This window comes from Mobula hypostoma, chromosome 7, assembly GCF_963921235.1.
Source record: "Mobula hypostoma chromosome 7, sMobHyp1.1, whole genome shotgun sequence".
Taxonomy (NCBI): Eukaryota; Metazoa; Chordata; class Chondrichthyes; order Myliobatiformes; family Myliobatidae; genus Mobula; species Mobula hypostoma.
In genome coordinates, this window is record NC_086103.1 from 150,547,640 (window position 1) to 150,564,015 (window position 16,376).

A 16,376-nucleotide genomic window follows, 5' to 3' on the forward strand; every position below is an offset into this window, starting at 1 on the left:
ATAATTTTATGAAGAATTTGGTCAACTATCAATTTCTCTTTACAGTCGACTTGCAAGCATTACAACAACACTTTTTCCCAAGGGATCTCGGAGTGTGGTACCAAGAGATATGCCTCTCAACATTTTTGTAAAAATCATACAGTTCATTGCACAGGTACAGTAACAAAATCATTCACATAATACCTATTACATTAGTCTTGAATTATCTCACTGACAAGGTAGACTAAGTAAATTCAACCAAAGTTTACAAAATTTACAAATTATAGTAATATTTTAAAGAATTTGTTAGAGGTCATCATATTGCTCACATTGCTATAAAGTGGGAGAAAGCAGACTTCTAATTACATAATGAATTATAAATATGCAGCAACACACATCAAAGTTGCTGGTGAACGCAGCAGGCCAGGCAGCATCTCTAGGAAGAGGTACAGTTGATGTTTCGGGCTGAGACCCTTCATCAGGACTAACTGAAAGAAGAGCTAGTAAGAGATTTGAAAGGGGGAGGGGGAGATCCAAAATGATAGGAGAAGACAGGAGGGGGAGGGATGGAGCCAAGAGCTGGACAGTTGATTGGCAAAAGGGATATGAGAAAATCATGGGACAGGAGGCCTAGGGAGAAGGAAAAGGTGGGGGAGGAACCCAGAGGATGGGCAAGGGGTATAGTGAGAGGGACAGAGGGAGAAAAAGGAGAGAGAGAAAAAGAATGTGTGTATATAAATAAATAATGGATGGGGTAGCCTCCAACCTGTGGCATGTACATTGACTTCTCAAACTTCCGCTAATGCACCACCTCCCCCTCGTACCCCATCCGCTTTTTATTTATATACACATATTCTTTTTCTCTCTCTCCTTTTTCTCCCTCTGTACCTCTCACTATACCCCTCGCCCATCCTCTGGGTTTCTCCCCCCTCCCCCTTTTCTTTGTCCCTAGGCCTCCCGTCCCATGATCCTTTCATATCCCTTTTGCCAATTAACTGGCCAGCTCTTGGCTCCATCCCGCCCTCTCCTGTCTTCTCTTATCATTTTGGATCTCCCCCTCCCTCTCCCACTTTCAAATCTCTTACTAGCTCTTCTTTCAGTTAGTCCTGACAAAGGGTCTCGGCCCGAAACTTCGACTGTACCTCTTCCTAGAGATGCTGCCTGGCCTGTTGCGTTCACCAGCAACTTTTATGTGTGTTGCTTGAATTTCCAGCATCTGCAGATTTCCTCGTGTTTGCATATAAATATGCAGCATCATTTGTCCTGCTGCAAAGATTTCCTTTTACTGATTAATAATTTAAGGTACATATTCTTGCGTTCAAGTACATTTTTGCTCTTATTTCTTTAACCACTTTTCTTAGATGATGCCACCTGAGTTGAATTGTGAAATATTTTACATACACAAATAGAAATACAATGTTTGCCTCCAAATTTCACTTGCAGGCAATTAGAAATGAATGCAAGAACTTTAGTGGTTATGGGATCGGAAAAGAACAGTATGTGAATGAAATTTAAAGAAAATAATCATTTCCTTCCCCCAATACAGCTTATTTTTTGTTAAATTCTACCACAATCCATATCAGCCAAACCTTAGGATCAGGCAAGGGGACATGTAAAAACTGATACCAAGATTTTAGAAATCTTGATCCAAGTTGTATACATTTAAAAATCATGAAGCTGCAATTTCTTTTGGAAATTTCAATTCGCTTACTATTTTGACACACAACATTGCAGGAATTCCATTGAGACTATTAGAATGACATTGACTGGGCAGTGAAATAGTTTGGAGCATACGGAGATCCATTTTTACACATTGGCTGATTCCTATCCAATGTAAAGAGAAATCTGGTCAAGACTATATTGACTGCTAAAGAACTGTCATCCATTTTGCAATACTATCCAAGACAAATATTAACTGAGGTGTGGAAAAAGCAATGTAAATGCACTTACACATAACATAATTCTGTGTTTTCTTCATGTTAATTTAGACTGAATTTTTATGTTTTTGCAACAATCTTCAACAATATTTTAAAGCTTTTATTTTACTTTACAGGAGAGATTAGATTTTGCCATGAAAGAAATCATATTTGACCTTCTTAGTGTTGGAAAATCACCGAAGACCTTCAGTCTGAATCCAGAGGTATAAAGGATGAATTTATCTATAAAAATGTATTTGTTTTCTTTGACAATGATTTGAATTTCAAATTCATATATTTTTGAGTGCAATGCACAGTAAACTTTAACATGACAAAGTCTGTTTTCTACATTGTGAAAGAAATTATTAATGTAATTGGGACTGTTTTGGTTCCACAATCAAATCCATGTCCTGGCATAAATTGATAATGAAGGAGAGCTTCCTTCAGCTGAAGTTAAAGAAAACTATATATATTACACTGGTACTGCAAAAGCATTTTAGTTTTCCTTTTCTTTTAGCTGCTCAATTCAAATGTCTTCCTCTGTATATGCCATTGGATTCTGATGGCCATCTTGACAAAGCTTATGCCCATCTTAATGTAACACAACACACAGAATGGAGGAACTCAGCAAGTCAGGCAACATCTGCGGAAGGGAATAAATAATTGACGTTTTGGGCTGAGATCCTTCATTAGGATGAAGGGAAAGGGGAATAAGCCTGAATAAGAAGATGGTGGTGGGGGTTGCATGGGACAGAAAGGAGTACAAGCTTGCAGATGATAGGTGAGACAGGTGAGGGGGAAGGACAATGGGTGGGTTAGGGAAGCTGGTTGAAATCAGAAGCTGGGAGGGGATAGGTGGAAGAGGTAAAAGGCTGAAGAAGAATGAATCTAATACAAGAGGACAGTGGACCATTGAACAAAGAGAAGGAGGAGGAGGAGGAGGGGAACCAGAGGGAGGTGATGGCCGGGTAACAAGAAAGGGTGAGAAGGTAACCAGAATGAGGAATAGAAAAGAGAGAAGGGAGTAGGGAGGAAAAATTACTGGAAGACAGGGAATTCAATGTTCATCCCATCAGATTAGAGTCTACCCAGACAGAATATGAGGTGTTGCTCCTCCAACCTGAGTTTTGCCTCATCATAGCAGTAGAGGAGGCCATGGATAAACATGTCAAAATGGGAATAAAAAGTCAAATTGAAACGGGTAGCCACGAGGAGATCTTGCAGTGGACAGAGCAAATATGCTTGACAAAGCAGTTCCCAAACCTGTATCAGGACTCATTGGTATAGATGATATAGACTTCACCTAGAAAAACTGCTTGATGTCTTGAAAGGTTGTGAGGATAGTGGTGGTGTAATGTGTATCCCCTTTTTTTAATAACTAGTTCCTTTTTGATCTTTGGTATCCCTTCTCAGTTGAGTCAGCTATTTCTGAAAAATGTCAAGGGTTGTCCCCTAGATTTGTTATGAAAAATACTATTTGATCTATAGCTAAGTTGTTTAGAATTAAGAAATTTATTTATTTAACATTGTTGAAATTTTCAAGAAATTGAGAGGACAGTCAAGGTTCTACTTTAAGGGAATATATTAGTTAATAATATCTGTAGTTTTAAACTTAGCATGTGGAAAGCAGGCATGGTTATCTCATAATAAAAGTTTAATTTCCACTCTTGAATTATGGTTCACAGAGAATGAACATTGGTTTGAGGGCATTCCTTGTGGTTGCTGACAATCTGCAGCAGAAAGATGGAGAACCTCCAATGCCTAACACGGGAGCTGTTCTTCCATCTGGGAACACTCTCAGGGTGAAGAAAACATACTTGAGTAAAACCCTTACAGAAGAAGAAGCAAAAATGATAGGTTAGTCATAACCTTTTAGTTAAAAGAATTTATGGTATGAACATGCACATGCAGTCTCTAATTTTCATATGGGTCCTCCATGTATCAGATGACCTTACACATAGAGAACCCCAAACATGTACAATCTAGAAGTTAATTCTGTACTTCTGAAGTGTGTCTGTGTGGCAGCTATGAAATTATCTTAGATAAGTTCCCTTGAGGTATGTATTTAACTAACGTATTTTTTTTCTCTTCCTCCACCACCCCAGAACAAAGAACTTAACCAAGTTTGCAGCTTTCACCTAACCATACATTGGTCTCCTGTCCAACCATTCTTGTATCCATGAAATTATAAATCCAGTCTGGTGTCCTCAACAATCATAACATACCCCGATTTTTTTTTTTTTGGTTTACCAAAGATACCCTAACCTTCATCACTGGTCATATTAAATAACTACTAAGGCTACATCTCCCACCCTCTATGGTATTAAAACATTGAGAAAAGTAGAAAATTCTTGAAATCTTCACCATCAAGCTGCTTCTGCAGAGAGAAAAAGAATTATTTTTTTGTCTCGCAGATGTGGTCTGACTTGCTTAGTACTTTTACAATTTCTGTTTTTATTTGGGATTTCCAGCATCGTGGAATTTTTTTTTATGACTGAGGAATTTTAAATGTAGTTACCGTAATTAGTGGAGTCTATTCAAATCATTGTTAAGTTAATTTTTCCTCAACTCAACAGGAATATCTCTGTACTATCCACAACTAAGAAAAGCCCTAGATAGCATTTTAAGGCATCTTGATAAAGAAGTTGGACGTTGTATGATGTTGACAAACATGCAGATACTGAACAAGGAACCTGAAGACATGATCACGTAAGCCAGCATATTGCTAATGTGGAATTAAGAGTTGATGGTGACTGAACAAAACTATTTTATGCACTGTTTCAAATCAATTTCATATATCCAGATCTGGTGCAAATCTTTGCAATGAATACTATGGTAGAGTGTTATTTTTGTCATTGCATAAATGGTTCGACATTCAATTGTATGCCAGGATGACTGGAATGGAAAGTGGCATATTAATGTTCTTTAAACAGATTTGAAATGGAAAGTGACAAGGAAGACAACAGCTTACTACAGGCCGTTTATAATGGTACAGGATTTATTACTGGCCCATGCTATTTAAATTGGTCTGTCTGAGAATTATTTCATTTTAAGTTATGTAGAAATAAATGCAGTGTTGTTTGATTTGTATTTTCTACATAGTTTATTATTGGTTTGCATTTTCTACATAGTTAATCAGGCAAATGTAAAAAATCAGCATTATTTTGTTCATATTATCAATTAACTGTTCTCTACATCAATTCAGAGGAGAGAGGAAACCAAAAATTGACCTCTTTAGAACCAGTGTAGCAGCCATTCCACGAATAATCCCTGATGGAATGTCAAAATTGGAATTGATTGATTTACTCGCAAGGTACGTGCTTTCCTTTTAGTTAAAATTATGATTAGAAATCATTTTAATTTACAGTAGTTTTAATTACAAATTTAAAAATCTCTACTTTTTCAGGCCTTGCATTTTGACATAATGTAACACTAATAGAAGTAAGCTTAGCAGCTTAGAACAGAGGCAACAGATGCACAGAGCATTAAAAGCAATTTATTGGTCTAAGTAATTGTGAAAAAAATGAATAGAATTCTGGAATAGCAGATAATCTGGAAAAACTTGGGAATCAGCATCCGTGGGGAATGCTTCTTGTCAAGGAGTAAGGCAAACCAGTATAAAAGAGGAGAGGGATGTGGTGAGACAGGGGAAAGTGATATAATTCTGGTTTCGATTCCATGAAAAAAGTGATGATCAGCTTAATAAAACCTGTATTAGGGGAAACTCAGCTGGAAAACCATTACACTAATAAGCAACAAACAGTAAGATAATGCTATTGGTTTATCATTGCCACATGTACCAAGATATGGTACAAAGCTTGACTTCCATATTGTTCATATAGATCAAATCATTACATAGTGCATTGAACTAGAGTAAGGTAAAACATTAACAATGTAGAATAAAATGTAAAAGTTAGCAATACAGTGAAATCCTGGTAAACAATCAAGTGTAACAACAGAAAGTGGTAGATTGTAAGGTCAGGAGTCCATCCCATGTTCAGGAGTCTGATAACAGTGAAATAGAAGCTGTTCTTGAGCCTGATGATATGTGCTTTCAGGATTTTGTATCTTCTGCCCAATGAAAGAAGAGTGAAGAGAGAATGTCCAGGGTGGGTAGAGGCTTTGATAATACTGGCTGCTTTAAGAACATAAGAACCAGGAGCAGGAGTAGGACATTTGGCCCATTGAGCCTTCTTCACCATTCAATAGGATCATGCTTAATCTGGCTGTAGATTCAGCCCCGCCAATCTGCCATTTTCCCATAACCCTTAATTCCCCTACTATGCAAAAATTTATTCAACTGCCTTAAATATAGTTAATGAGGTAGCCTCTACTGCTTCCCTGGGCAGAGAATTTCTCTGGAAAAAACATTTTCTCCTAATCTCTCTCCTAAATCTATTCCCTCGAATCGTGAGTCTATGTCCCCTAGTTCTAATCTCACTCGCCAGTGAAAACAACTTTCCTACCTCTATCTTATCTATTCCTTTAATAATTTTATATTTTTCTATACAATTTCCTATCATTCTTCTAAAATTCAGGCAAGGATAGTCCTAGGCAACTTAACTTCTCCTCATAAGGTAGTCCCCTCACCTCAGGAATCAACTTGATGAACCTCCTCTGCACCACCTCCAAAGCCAGTATACACTCAGTGACCACTTTATTAGGTACATCTGTACACCTGCTTACTAAGGAAAATATATAATCAGCCAATCATGTGGCAGCAATTCAATGCATAGAAACATGCAGAAATGGCCAAGAGGTTCAGTTGCTGTTCAGACCAAATGTCAGAATAGGGAAGAAATGTGAGTGAAGTGACTTTGGTCATGGAATGATTGTTGGTGCTCTTTGAGGTGGTTTGAGTATCTCAGAAACTGCTGATCTGGGATATTCACGCACAACAGTCTACAGAGAATGATACGAAAATTGGAAAACAACCAATGGGTTGTTTTGAGAGTGAAAATACCTTGTTAATGAGCAAGGTCAGGAGAGACTAGCCATACAGGTTCAAGCTGACAGGAAGACAACAGAGTCTCAAATGGCCATATATTCCAATACTAGTGTGCAGAAGAGCATCTTTGAATGCACAACACATTGAACCTTGAAGTGGATGGGCTACAGCAGTAGAACATACACTCAATGGCCACTTTATTAGGTACCTTCTGTGCCTACCGCAATGGTCACTGAGTGTCACTTTCCTCAACTGAGGAGACCATGTTGTAGTCTTTCACTATTTATGATATCTGCTCTCGTTTTTCCATCCAAAGTCGATGTCCTTACATTTACCAACATTGTGCTCATCTGCCAGACCCTTGCCAACTTACTTAACCTATCTCTATCTCTCTGCATATTTTTCTTTTCCCATCAATTTAGTGTTGTTAACAAACTTAGATATTGATTTAATGAGGCAGTGAGAAGTATAGACAGGGTCCATAGAGAGGATGCTAGTTTCATGATGCGCTGATTTATGTCTATAACTTCCTGCAGTTTCTTGAAGTCACGTGCAGAGCAGTTGCCGTGTCGAGCTGTATGCATTCAGACAGCATACTTACTGTGGTGCATCAATTAAAATTGATAAGAGTCAATGGGGACATGCCAAATTCCTTTAGCCTCCTGAGAAAGTAAAGACATTGGTGAACTGTCTTGGCCACGACATAAACATGGTTCAACCAGGACAAACTATTGGTGATGTCCATATCTAGGAACTTGATGCTTTCAACCCTCTCAAGCTCAACACTAATGATGTTGACAAGAGCATATGCACTGCCCCCTTTCTGGTCAATAACAGCCTCTTTTGTTTTGCTGATATTGAGGGAAATGCTATTGTCATGACACCATATCGCTGAGCTCTCTAGCTCTTTCCTGTACTCCAACTCATTGTTCTTTGAGATGCGGCCCTCTACAGTGGTATCTTCTGCAAATTGATAGAGGGAGTTAGAGTAGAATCTGGTGATGCAGTCATGAGTGTACAAGAAGTAGAATAAGGGACTGAAGATTCAAGCTTCTGGAGCACCAGCTTTCAGAATAATCATGGCGGCGGTGGTGCTGCCTATATTTACAGATGGTGGTCTGTTGGTCAGGAAGTAAGGTTACTAAATATAATGGTGTGTTTTTTTACTATGAGAAAATGCAGATTGGAAGGGTAAATTTAAAGGATTGTTTGTGCCTTTTGCTTTAGAATGCAGTGTATAGGATGATATAATAGTTTTTTTATGGTGAACAAATACGACAGAATAGTTAGAAGCAGACTTACCAGCAGTCAAAGGGTTAAAAATAAGAAGCACTGTTGCATGTTAATTGTAAGGAGCTTAGAACAGAGAACTGGAGCAACAATTTTAGTGAATGTATAAAATGTACAATATCAGCTTGGGCATTCATCAAAAAGATATCCTGGTTTTCAATTCCACTGGAATGAAATGTGGCTCAATCACTGTAACTCAAACATTGAAATGAATGGCTTGATGGTTTAGAACACAGTAGTATGCATGAATTAGCAAATTTAATTTTGCTTACGTGTCAGAGGTGAAGCATCACAGCCCTAGAGGGTATGAATCAGACAAATATGCTAGTAGGCCAAAGAAATATTCTTTGTAAGAAGCTTTTACTTCTGTAATTAAAATATTGTTCAAATAGTCAGATCTGGTACTCGTAACAATAAAATATAAAATATAAAATGCTATTTAGTTATTGTGCCATAGGTGTCTTCCATATAGTGATAAGAAGGTCTTTTTTTTGCTACTCTTCCTACATTTTTCTTCACTTTCCTTTACCCTTCCTTTTATATATTCTATTCACTATTCTAACCATCTGACTCACCCATCTTATTCTTTCCTCATTTCTCTCTGTCACTCTCTCCTTTACCCAACTCTGCTCACTCTTTCTCTAGCCATCTCTCTCTCCTCTTCCCCTTTCTATCCCTGCCCCACTCTTTATCTTTCACGGACCCTTCTCTTTCTCTCTATCCCCAACCCCATAGCCCCATAGGTTTCTCTAGTACTTCATCCCTTATGATTTGGATTTTTACAAGTTCCTCACTATTGTTTGCAGTTAACTTCTCTGTTATCTTAAGAACATTAAGAAAGAACAATCTGCATATTTTATTAATTATAAACTTTCAAATTTCAATTCAGACTAACTATCCACATGGATGATGAACTTCGTCACATTGCACAAAACTCTCTTCAGAGTCTTCTTGTTGATTTTGCTGATTGGAGGGAAGATGTACTGTTTGGTTTCACAAACTTTCTACTCCGTGAAGTTAATGACACACAACAAAATCTTCTTGATAGCTCTTTAAAATTATTGGTGCATCTGCTCAGTCAATGGAAACTTGCAATACAGACTCAAAACAGGGAGCAGGACCAATCTAAGTTCAGGACCTCAGAGGTAGGTCAAATTTATCTTCTTTACACTTGTAATTAGTTGACATAACAATAATGATAGGTGATTTACATATTCGTTGCATGATTCCTTTCTAGCATTTAAACATTAAATAATGTTTCAGCTGTTGTGATGACACAAAATTGGTTAATGTTTCATGTTTTTGACATAATCAAGCTGTGCAAAGATGTACATGAATTCACATGTTACTTTATAAAGCAGGAAAAGAATAGAAAGAAAACCTGTGAAATATTGAAAAGTGAAGGTGTTTAAATCACAACTAAAATACTAAACATAGATATAAATATATGTAGTTTGATATCTGCAAATCTAATTGCAGAATTAATAATGGGATTTACATATACTTGATAGGTATTATATAAACCATGCTCTGTGACTTCTTTTTCCTAATGATTGGACAAGTGTAAAGAGTATGTGCAGTTACTAATCAGCTAGCAAAGAATTTTCAACAAAGGTACTGATTTCATTGGTCATTAATATTTTACATTACTCTTTACAAAGGTCCCGAGTGCCTTTATCCACTTCATTCTTCATGCCTGATCTCTGGGTATTCCTGGTATAGTCATACTATGTCCTTCTGAAAAAATAGGTGCACTTGGATAAACTGTAAATGACGGTTAAATTCGTATCAACTTCAGATTGACTTTAACTTCATTTTTTTCTGTGCAGAAACAAATCCAAATCAAGAAGTGCAAAATGCTACCAAAACAGCTAATACCTCATGCAATACATGTGGTGTATTTTCATTCTTATTAACCTTTCAGTTGCTTTTGGATATCAGCAGCATAAGTCAACTCTTTCCTAGCTACACAGGCATTTTCTCAGTAATATGCTTACCTATCTGTTCAAGTTATTTCTGTCACCACCTTCACACAGTCTCCTAAGTTCCTCAAGATCCTTCTTAATTCTCCTGTCCTTATCTATATATTGCTGATGACGATACCACATGGGCTAAGCTTCCACATGTACCTAGATGAAGGCCCATTTTACCATATTTTGGGCTAGAAATTTAAAGCAAAGCAAAGGCATTGAGCACCCTATTATGATTTGATGTTGTTTTCAACCACATGCCTAATGCTCTTAATTCACCTCCTAAACCTTCTTTACCTTTCCACTTCTGTCACCAGATTTAAGACCATCCTTAAAAGCCATTTCATTGCTGAGCATTTGATTAGTCTCTAATCTAGTGCCAGTGTTTTCTATATTAAATCTGGTGGTATTCCTTTGTAATATTTTTCTTCATTGTTAAGTGCTAAACAAATTAACTTAGTGGATATCAAATGTCTTAGAGTCATAGAGAACTGCTGCACGGAAATGGGCTGTTCAGCCCATCTAGTCTGTGTTGAACTATTATTCAACCCAGTCCCACTGACCTGCAAATGGAATATAACCCTCCATTCCCCTTCCATCCATGTACTTATATAAACTTCTCTTACATGTTGTAATCAAATCCGCATTCACCACTTCCACTGGCACTTGTTATACACTTTCACCACACTCTGAGTGAAGAAGCAACCCCCATGACCCCCTTAAACACTTCACCTTTCCCATGACCTCAGTGGAAAAAGACTGCTTTCATTTAGCCTATCTATACCCCCCATAATTTTGTGTACTTCTCATTGGTCTTCTAATTGATCTTCTCATACCAGTTTCCAGATTCTGCTCTAAGTAAGTGCCTATAAGTGGTACAACCACAAAATTTGTTTCTTAATGTTGAATAGATTGAGGTGGGGGGGTATCCTCACACCTTTGATCAGGTATTTGTTTAAAAGGGGCTGCAAATTTAACACAGCAGTCAATAGCATGCATATGGAGCAATAGTAAAATTCTGAAACGTATGCAGAGCTCAAAAAGTTTGAGGTACACAACTTTAGGATGAAAGGGCTCAAAAGAAGGGCATACATTGAAGCCCAATGTAACATAAGAAGGTTATGATTTTTGATAAAGATATTTTGAATTGCTAACCAATTATACAATATTACTTTTGAATATATCTACTAGCTTCAGCAAGAAAGGAGTCCTCATTCAAACGTGCTTCATGCTGTGGAAGGATTTGCTCTTGTTTTACTCTGTAGTTGTCAGATTGCAACACGAAAATTGGCTGTTTCTATCCTGAGGGAAGTTCGTGCATTGTTTTCAGCTTTAGGACAATCAGAGGTATGAAGTTTTACGTATTTCATTATTAGAATTAAAATAATACGTATTAGTGAATAATAAGGCTATCTAATAATTTTGCGTTTGCAGAGTTGGTAATTGCAAAATCTCTACTCTCTTTGCACTAATCCTAACCTCACCATCAAACCCGCAGATAAGGGGGGGTGGGGGGGTGGGAAGCTGAAGTAGTGTGGCAGACCAACCTCTACCTTGCTGAGGCCAGGCAACAATTCTCAGACACCTCCTCTTACTTACCCCTCAAACAGGACCCCACTAAGGAGCACCAGGCTATTGTCATCTGCACTATCACTGACCTTATTAAATCTGGGGTTCTCCCACCCACTGCCAGCAACCCTCATAGTTCCCTTACCCTGCATCTCCCATTTCTACTTCCTACCCAAGGTCCAAAAACTGCCTGTGCAGGTGGACCCATTATTTCTGCTTGTTCCTGCCCCACCGAACTTGTATCTGCATCCCTCGACTCCATTTTATCCCCCCAGATCAGTCCCTTCCTGACTACATCCGTGACACTTCACACGCTCTTAGATCTTTTCAATGATTTGATGTTCACTGGCCCCAATCATCCAATTTCACTACGGATGTCCAGTCATATACACCTCCATCCCCCATCAGGAGGGCCTAAAAGCTCGCCGCTTCTTTCTAGACAATAGACCAAAATGTTCTCCTCCACCACCACTCTCCTCCATCTGGTGGAACTGGTCTCACTCTCAATAATTTCTCCTTCAGCTCCTCCCACTTCCTTTAAACAAAAGGTGTAGCCATGGGCAGTTGCATGGGTCCCAGTTATGCCTGCCTTTTTGTGTGCTACATGGAACAGTCTATGTTCCAAGCCTACACCGATATCGCTCTCCCACTTTTCCTGTGCTACATTGACGACTGCATTGGTGTTCCTTCCTGCACACATGTGGAGCTCGTTGACTTTATCAACTTCGCCTCCACCTTCCACCCTGTCCTCAAATTTACCTGGTCCATTTCCAACACCTCCCTCGCCTTTCTCGATCTCTCTATCTCTATCCCTGGAGACAGTTTATCTATTGACAGCTTATATAAACCCATTGATTCTTACAGCTACCTGATCTATACTTCTTCCCACCCTGTCACTTGTAAAAATGTCATCCCCTTTTTTCAGTTCCCCTGTCTCTGCTGCAACTACTCCCAGGATGACTTTTCATTCCAGAACTAATGAGATGTCCTCCTTCTTCAAAGAAAGGAGCTTTCCTTCCTCCACCATCAACATTGCACTTACCCATATCTCTTCCATTTCACGCATATCTGCTCTCACCCCATCCTCCTGCCACCCCACCAGGGATAGGGTTCCTCTTGTCCTCACCTACCACCCCATTAGCCTCCGCATGCAGCACATAATTCTCTGTTACTTCTGCCATCTCCAACAGGATCCCACCACCAAGCACATCCCTCCCTCCCCTGCTCTCTGCAGGGATCACTCCCTACGCGATTCCCTTGTCCATTCATCCCTCCCCAGTGAGCTCCCTCCTGGTACTTATCCTTGCAAGCAGAACAAATGCCACACCTGTCCCTACACCTCCACCCTCACTATCATTCAGGGCCCCAAACAGTCTTTCCAGGTGAGGCAACGCTCCACCTATGAGTCTGCTGGGGTCACCTACTGTATCTGGTGCTCTCGGTGTGGCCTCCTTTATATCTGTGAGACCCGATGTAGATTGGGAGACCATTTCACCGAGTACCTATACTCTGTGTGCCAGAAAAAACGGGATCTCTCGGTGGCCACCCTTTTTAAATCTACTTCCCATTCCTATTCTGACATGTCAGTCCATGGCCTCCACTTATGCCATGATGCAGGGCACACTCAGGTTAGAGGACGAACATCTTGTGTCCCATCTGGTTAGCCTCCAACCTGCTGGCAGGAACATCAATTTCTCGAACTTCTGGTAATTTCCTCCCCCCCCCGCCCCCCCCCCGCTTCCTGTTTCCCTTGCTCACCTTATCTCCTTACCTGCCCATCGCCTCCCTCTGGTGCTCCTCCCCCTTCTCTTTCTTCCGTGGTCTTCTGTCCTCTCCTATCAGATTGCCCCTTCTCCAGGCCTTTATCTCTTTCATCATTCATCTTTCCAGCTCTTTACTTCACCCCTCCCCGTCTCTCGGTCTCACCTATCACCTACCACCTTGTACTTCTTCCTCCCCTCCTCCCACCTTCTTATCTGACTTCTCATCTTTTTTCCAGTCCTGATGAAGGGTCTCAGCCTGAAATGTTGACTGTTTACTTATTTCCATAGATGCTGACTTCCTCTAGCATTTTGTGTGTGTTGATTGAAAAATAATTGTTTTTTTACACATATAATAGTCCTGACATAGAATGAATGGAAAACTTTCATTGAAGTGCTTTTAACAGTAATGTGCATTAGTGTAGGAAATGCTGTAATTAAAATATATAAAACTAGACCCCACAAATGCCAGTTTGCAGAGGACCTGAATATCTACTTTTTGTGCTATTGGTTGAGAAATAAACATTGGCCAGAATCATTCCCCTATAGAATTTTTCCTGTTCATTTAAGAAAGTGGTTGTTGCTTCCACTTAACTTAATCATCCCTTGATGCTGCACAAAGGTACCAGTTTATGGCTGGAGAGGGACTTGAACACAAAACCTTCTAATTCAGAGGTGAAAATGCTGTCAATTGAGTCAGTTGAAAATTGAGAAGGGAAATGGAATTTGGAGCAAGATCTGGTTGCACACATATTATTCCAAAGTATGAAAGCCTACCCCCTAGGTCTGTAGAAAACTGTCAACAAGTTGCAGCAGGAATGCCAGACATCAGATGCATGCACTAATCCTGGACTCACAATTGCTAATTGTACAGAATATTCCAAGGGTAAGGACCTAGCGCTTAGATGTTATTTATTGTGTGCTTTGCCTCACAGAAGAGCACTTTAAGAGAGGCACTGCTGCAATCCTTAAGCATGGGAAAAGCAGTCATTGAGGTTATGTTTAATTCAATCCAGTTCAATTTCTGAAGTTAATGAAAGTATAAATAAGGATGAACATTGTTGGAAAAACATTATAAGATACTTCAAGACCCCATATCAGGAAAAATATAAAGATACAAATGTGATGTGTTGGAGAAGGTGTGGCTCCAAGGAGGCAAATCATTTTCATATTTTCTGGGATTGCCCTAAATTAAGTCTATTTTGGGAAGGTATTCATAGAACATTAGTTAAGGTACTTAGGTCCCAGATACCTCTGAACTTTGAGACGCTCTATTTGGGGCATGTATTGTTCCTTGAACAGAAGGAAGATATAAAGTTGCTGCAGGCCCTCTCAGCGGCAAGTAAGAAATCAATCACTAGAAAATGGCTAAATCCAATACCACCTACATTAGAAGATTGGTATGAAATTATCTTGGAAATATTTGAAATGGAAAAGTTGACTTACTCCCTGAGAACTCAAAAAGAAACATTTTATCAAATCTGGAATAAATGGATTGAATATATAACCCCAATGCGAGCAGACTTTAGATGACTCTCCCAATGATTTATATTGCTCTTCTCATCAACACAGTAATATTGTTAACGTAAGCACCCCTAGTCTAAATGTTTGGTTTTTTTTGGAAAATAGAGAATTAACACAAGTAAAGGGAAAGATTTGGGAAAGGAATAAAAAAAAAAGAAAAAATTAAGTAAATAAGTACATAGGGATTGGATAATTATGTCTGCGGGCAGGAACAAGCACGAACAAATTGGGATATAAACACCTACAATGGTTGGTATATAAGCTTGTATGCAACATTTTGGACCAGTGGAAATGGTCCAGAAGGGTTGTATGGAAACTATTATTACCATTTTTCTTAACAACTAATTTCATTACTTAGCCTAATAGGTTAGATTTACATAAGTACATAATTATTTAATAATAATTTACACAGTACATAATTATCTATTTAAATGTTTATTTTCCTTTTATATCATCTCAATGTGTACTTAAGAATGTATAAATAATTGTAGTTTTATACATATAAAAAAATGGAAAAGGTTATATGTGTGAAAAAAGTACATGATAATTGTGAATTCCTCATCCAAATAAAAATAAAATTTAAAAAAAAAGAAAGTATAAATAAGGATGAATAAATAAGGGGACAGCTTTTCCAATAGCAAGATTTTCCCTAATCCATAATACATGCCTAGAAGCTACATGAACACTTTGATGTTCCAAATAATAAGGAATTTATAAAGAAAACCACATCTTTTCTGTAAAATGAAGTTAGCATTTTTAAAATTCTGTGTAATCTTGGCATTCTGGCTACTTATAAAAATGTTTTTCCTTTAATAGGATGATGATAGGCCAATGATTGAAGTCATGGATCAGTTAAGTTCATCTATTTTGGAGAGTTTTATCCATGTAGCGGCCTCAGATTCAGTAAGTATAAAGAAAACTGTCAGTTCCAGAATGTGTATATATATCTTTAGAAACTGCCCAAGGAAAAACAGCATAACGGGCAGTTTTGAAATAGCATACGAAATAGACCCAATAGGCAACACAGCTATTTCACCTACACATTCCTACTCGCATGAGGTCTAAACTATTCTAATATCTGGTTTTGTGTTGAAATACCCTCATTCCTGTTTCAGATGGGTAGACTGCTTGCCATTTTGTAAACTTGGCTATCTTCTCCCTTCCTACTTCTCATGTTTATTTTGCAGTGAATGTAATATCATTTTAAAAAGCAATCAAAAAACATCACTTTGTGACAACGAGAGATCAAATAGAACTTCTATCAATGAGTGTTAAAAATCAAATTAAGTAGAAAATGGTACATACATTTATATTTCATATCATTCTTCACAAATAAGGAAGCTATCATAATTCCCCAACTCGGGTCTAAGATTGATATTAAGTCTTATCAGGTCCTAAGAATGTCATTGAAGTCTAATCT

At 38.4% G+C, this 16,376-nt stretch overlaps 1 protein-coding gene across 4 annotated transcripts in view; it reads left to right on the forward strand.

The window, feature by feature from the left end:
* Window positions 1-16,376, forward strand: part of LOC134349656 (protein furry homolog) — a 293,846-nt gene that overhangs the window by 129,588 nt on the left and 147,882 nt on the right. For all 4 annotated transcript variants that reach the window (XM_063054280.1, XM_063054282.1, XM_063054284.1 and 1 more), the window contains exons 13-20: window positions 46-154; window positions 2,033-2,119; window positions 3,581-3,752; window positions 4,472-4,604; window positions 5,101-5,208; window positions 9,023-9,278; window positions 11,295-11,450; window positions 15,773-15,859. In XM_063054280.1, coding sequence (XP_062910350.1) covers window positions 46-154; window positions 2,033-2,119; window positions 3,581-3,752; window positions 4,472-4,604; window positions 5,101-5,208; window positions 9,023-9,278; window positions 11,295-11,450; window positions 15,773-15,859 — 1,108 coding nt within the window. The remainder of the gene's footprint in view (window positions 1-45; window positions 155-2,032; window positions 2,120-3,580; window positions 3,753-4,471; window positions 4,605-5,100; window positions 5,209-9,022; window positions 9,279-11,294; window positions 11,451-15,772; window positions 15,860-16,376) is intronic.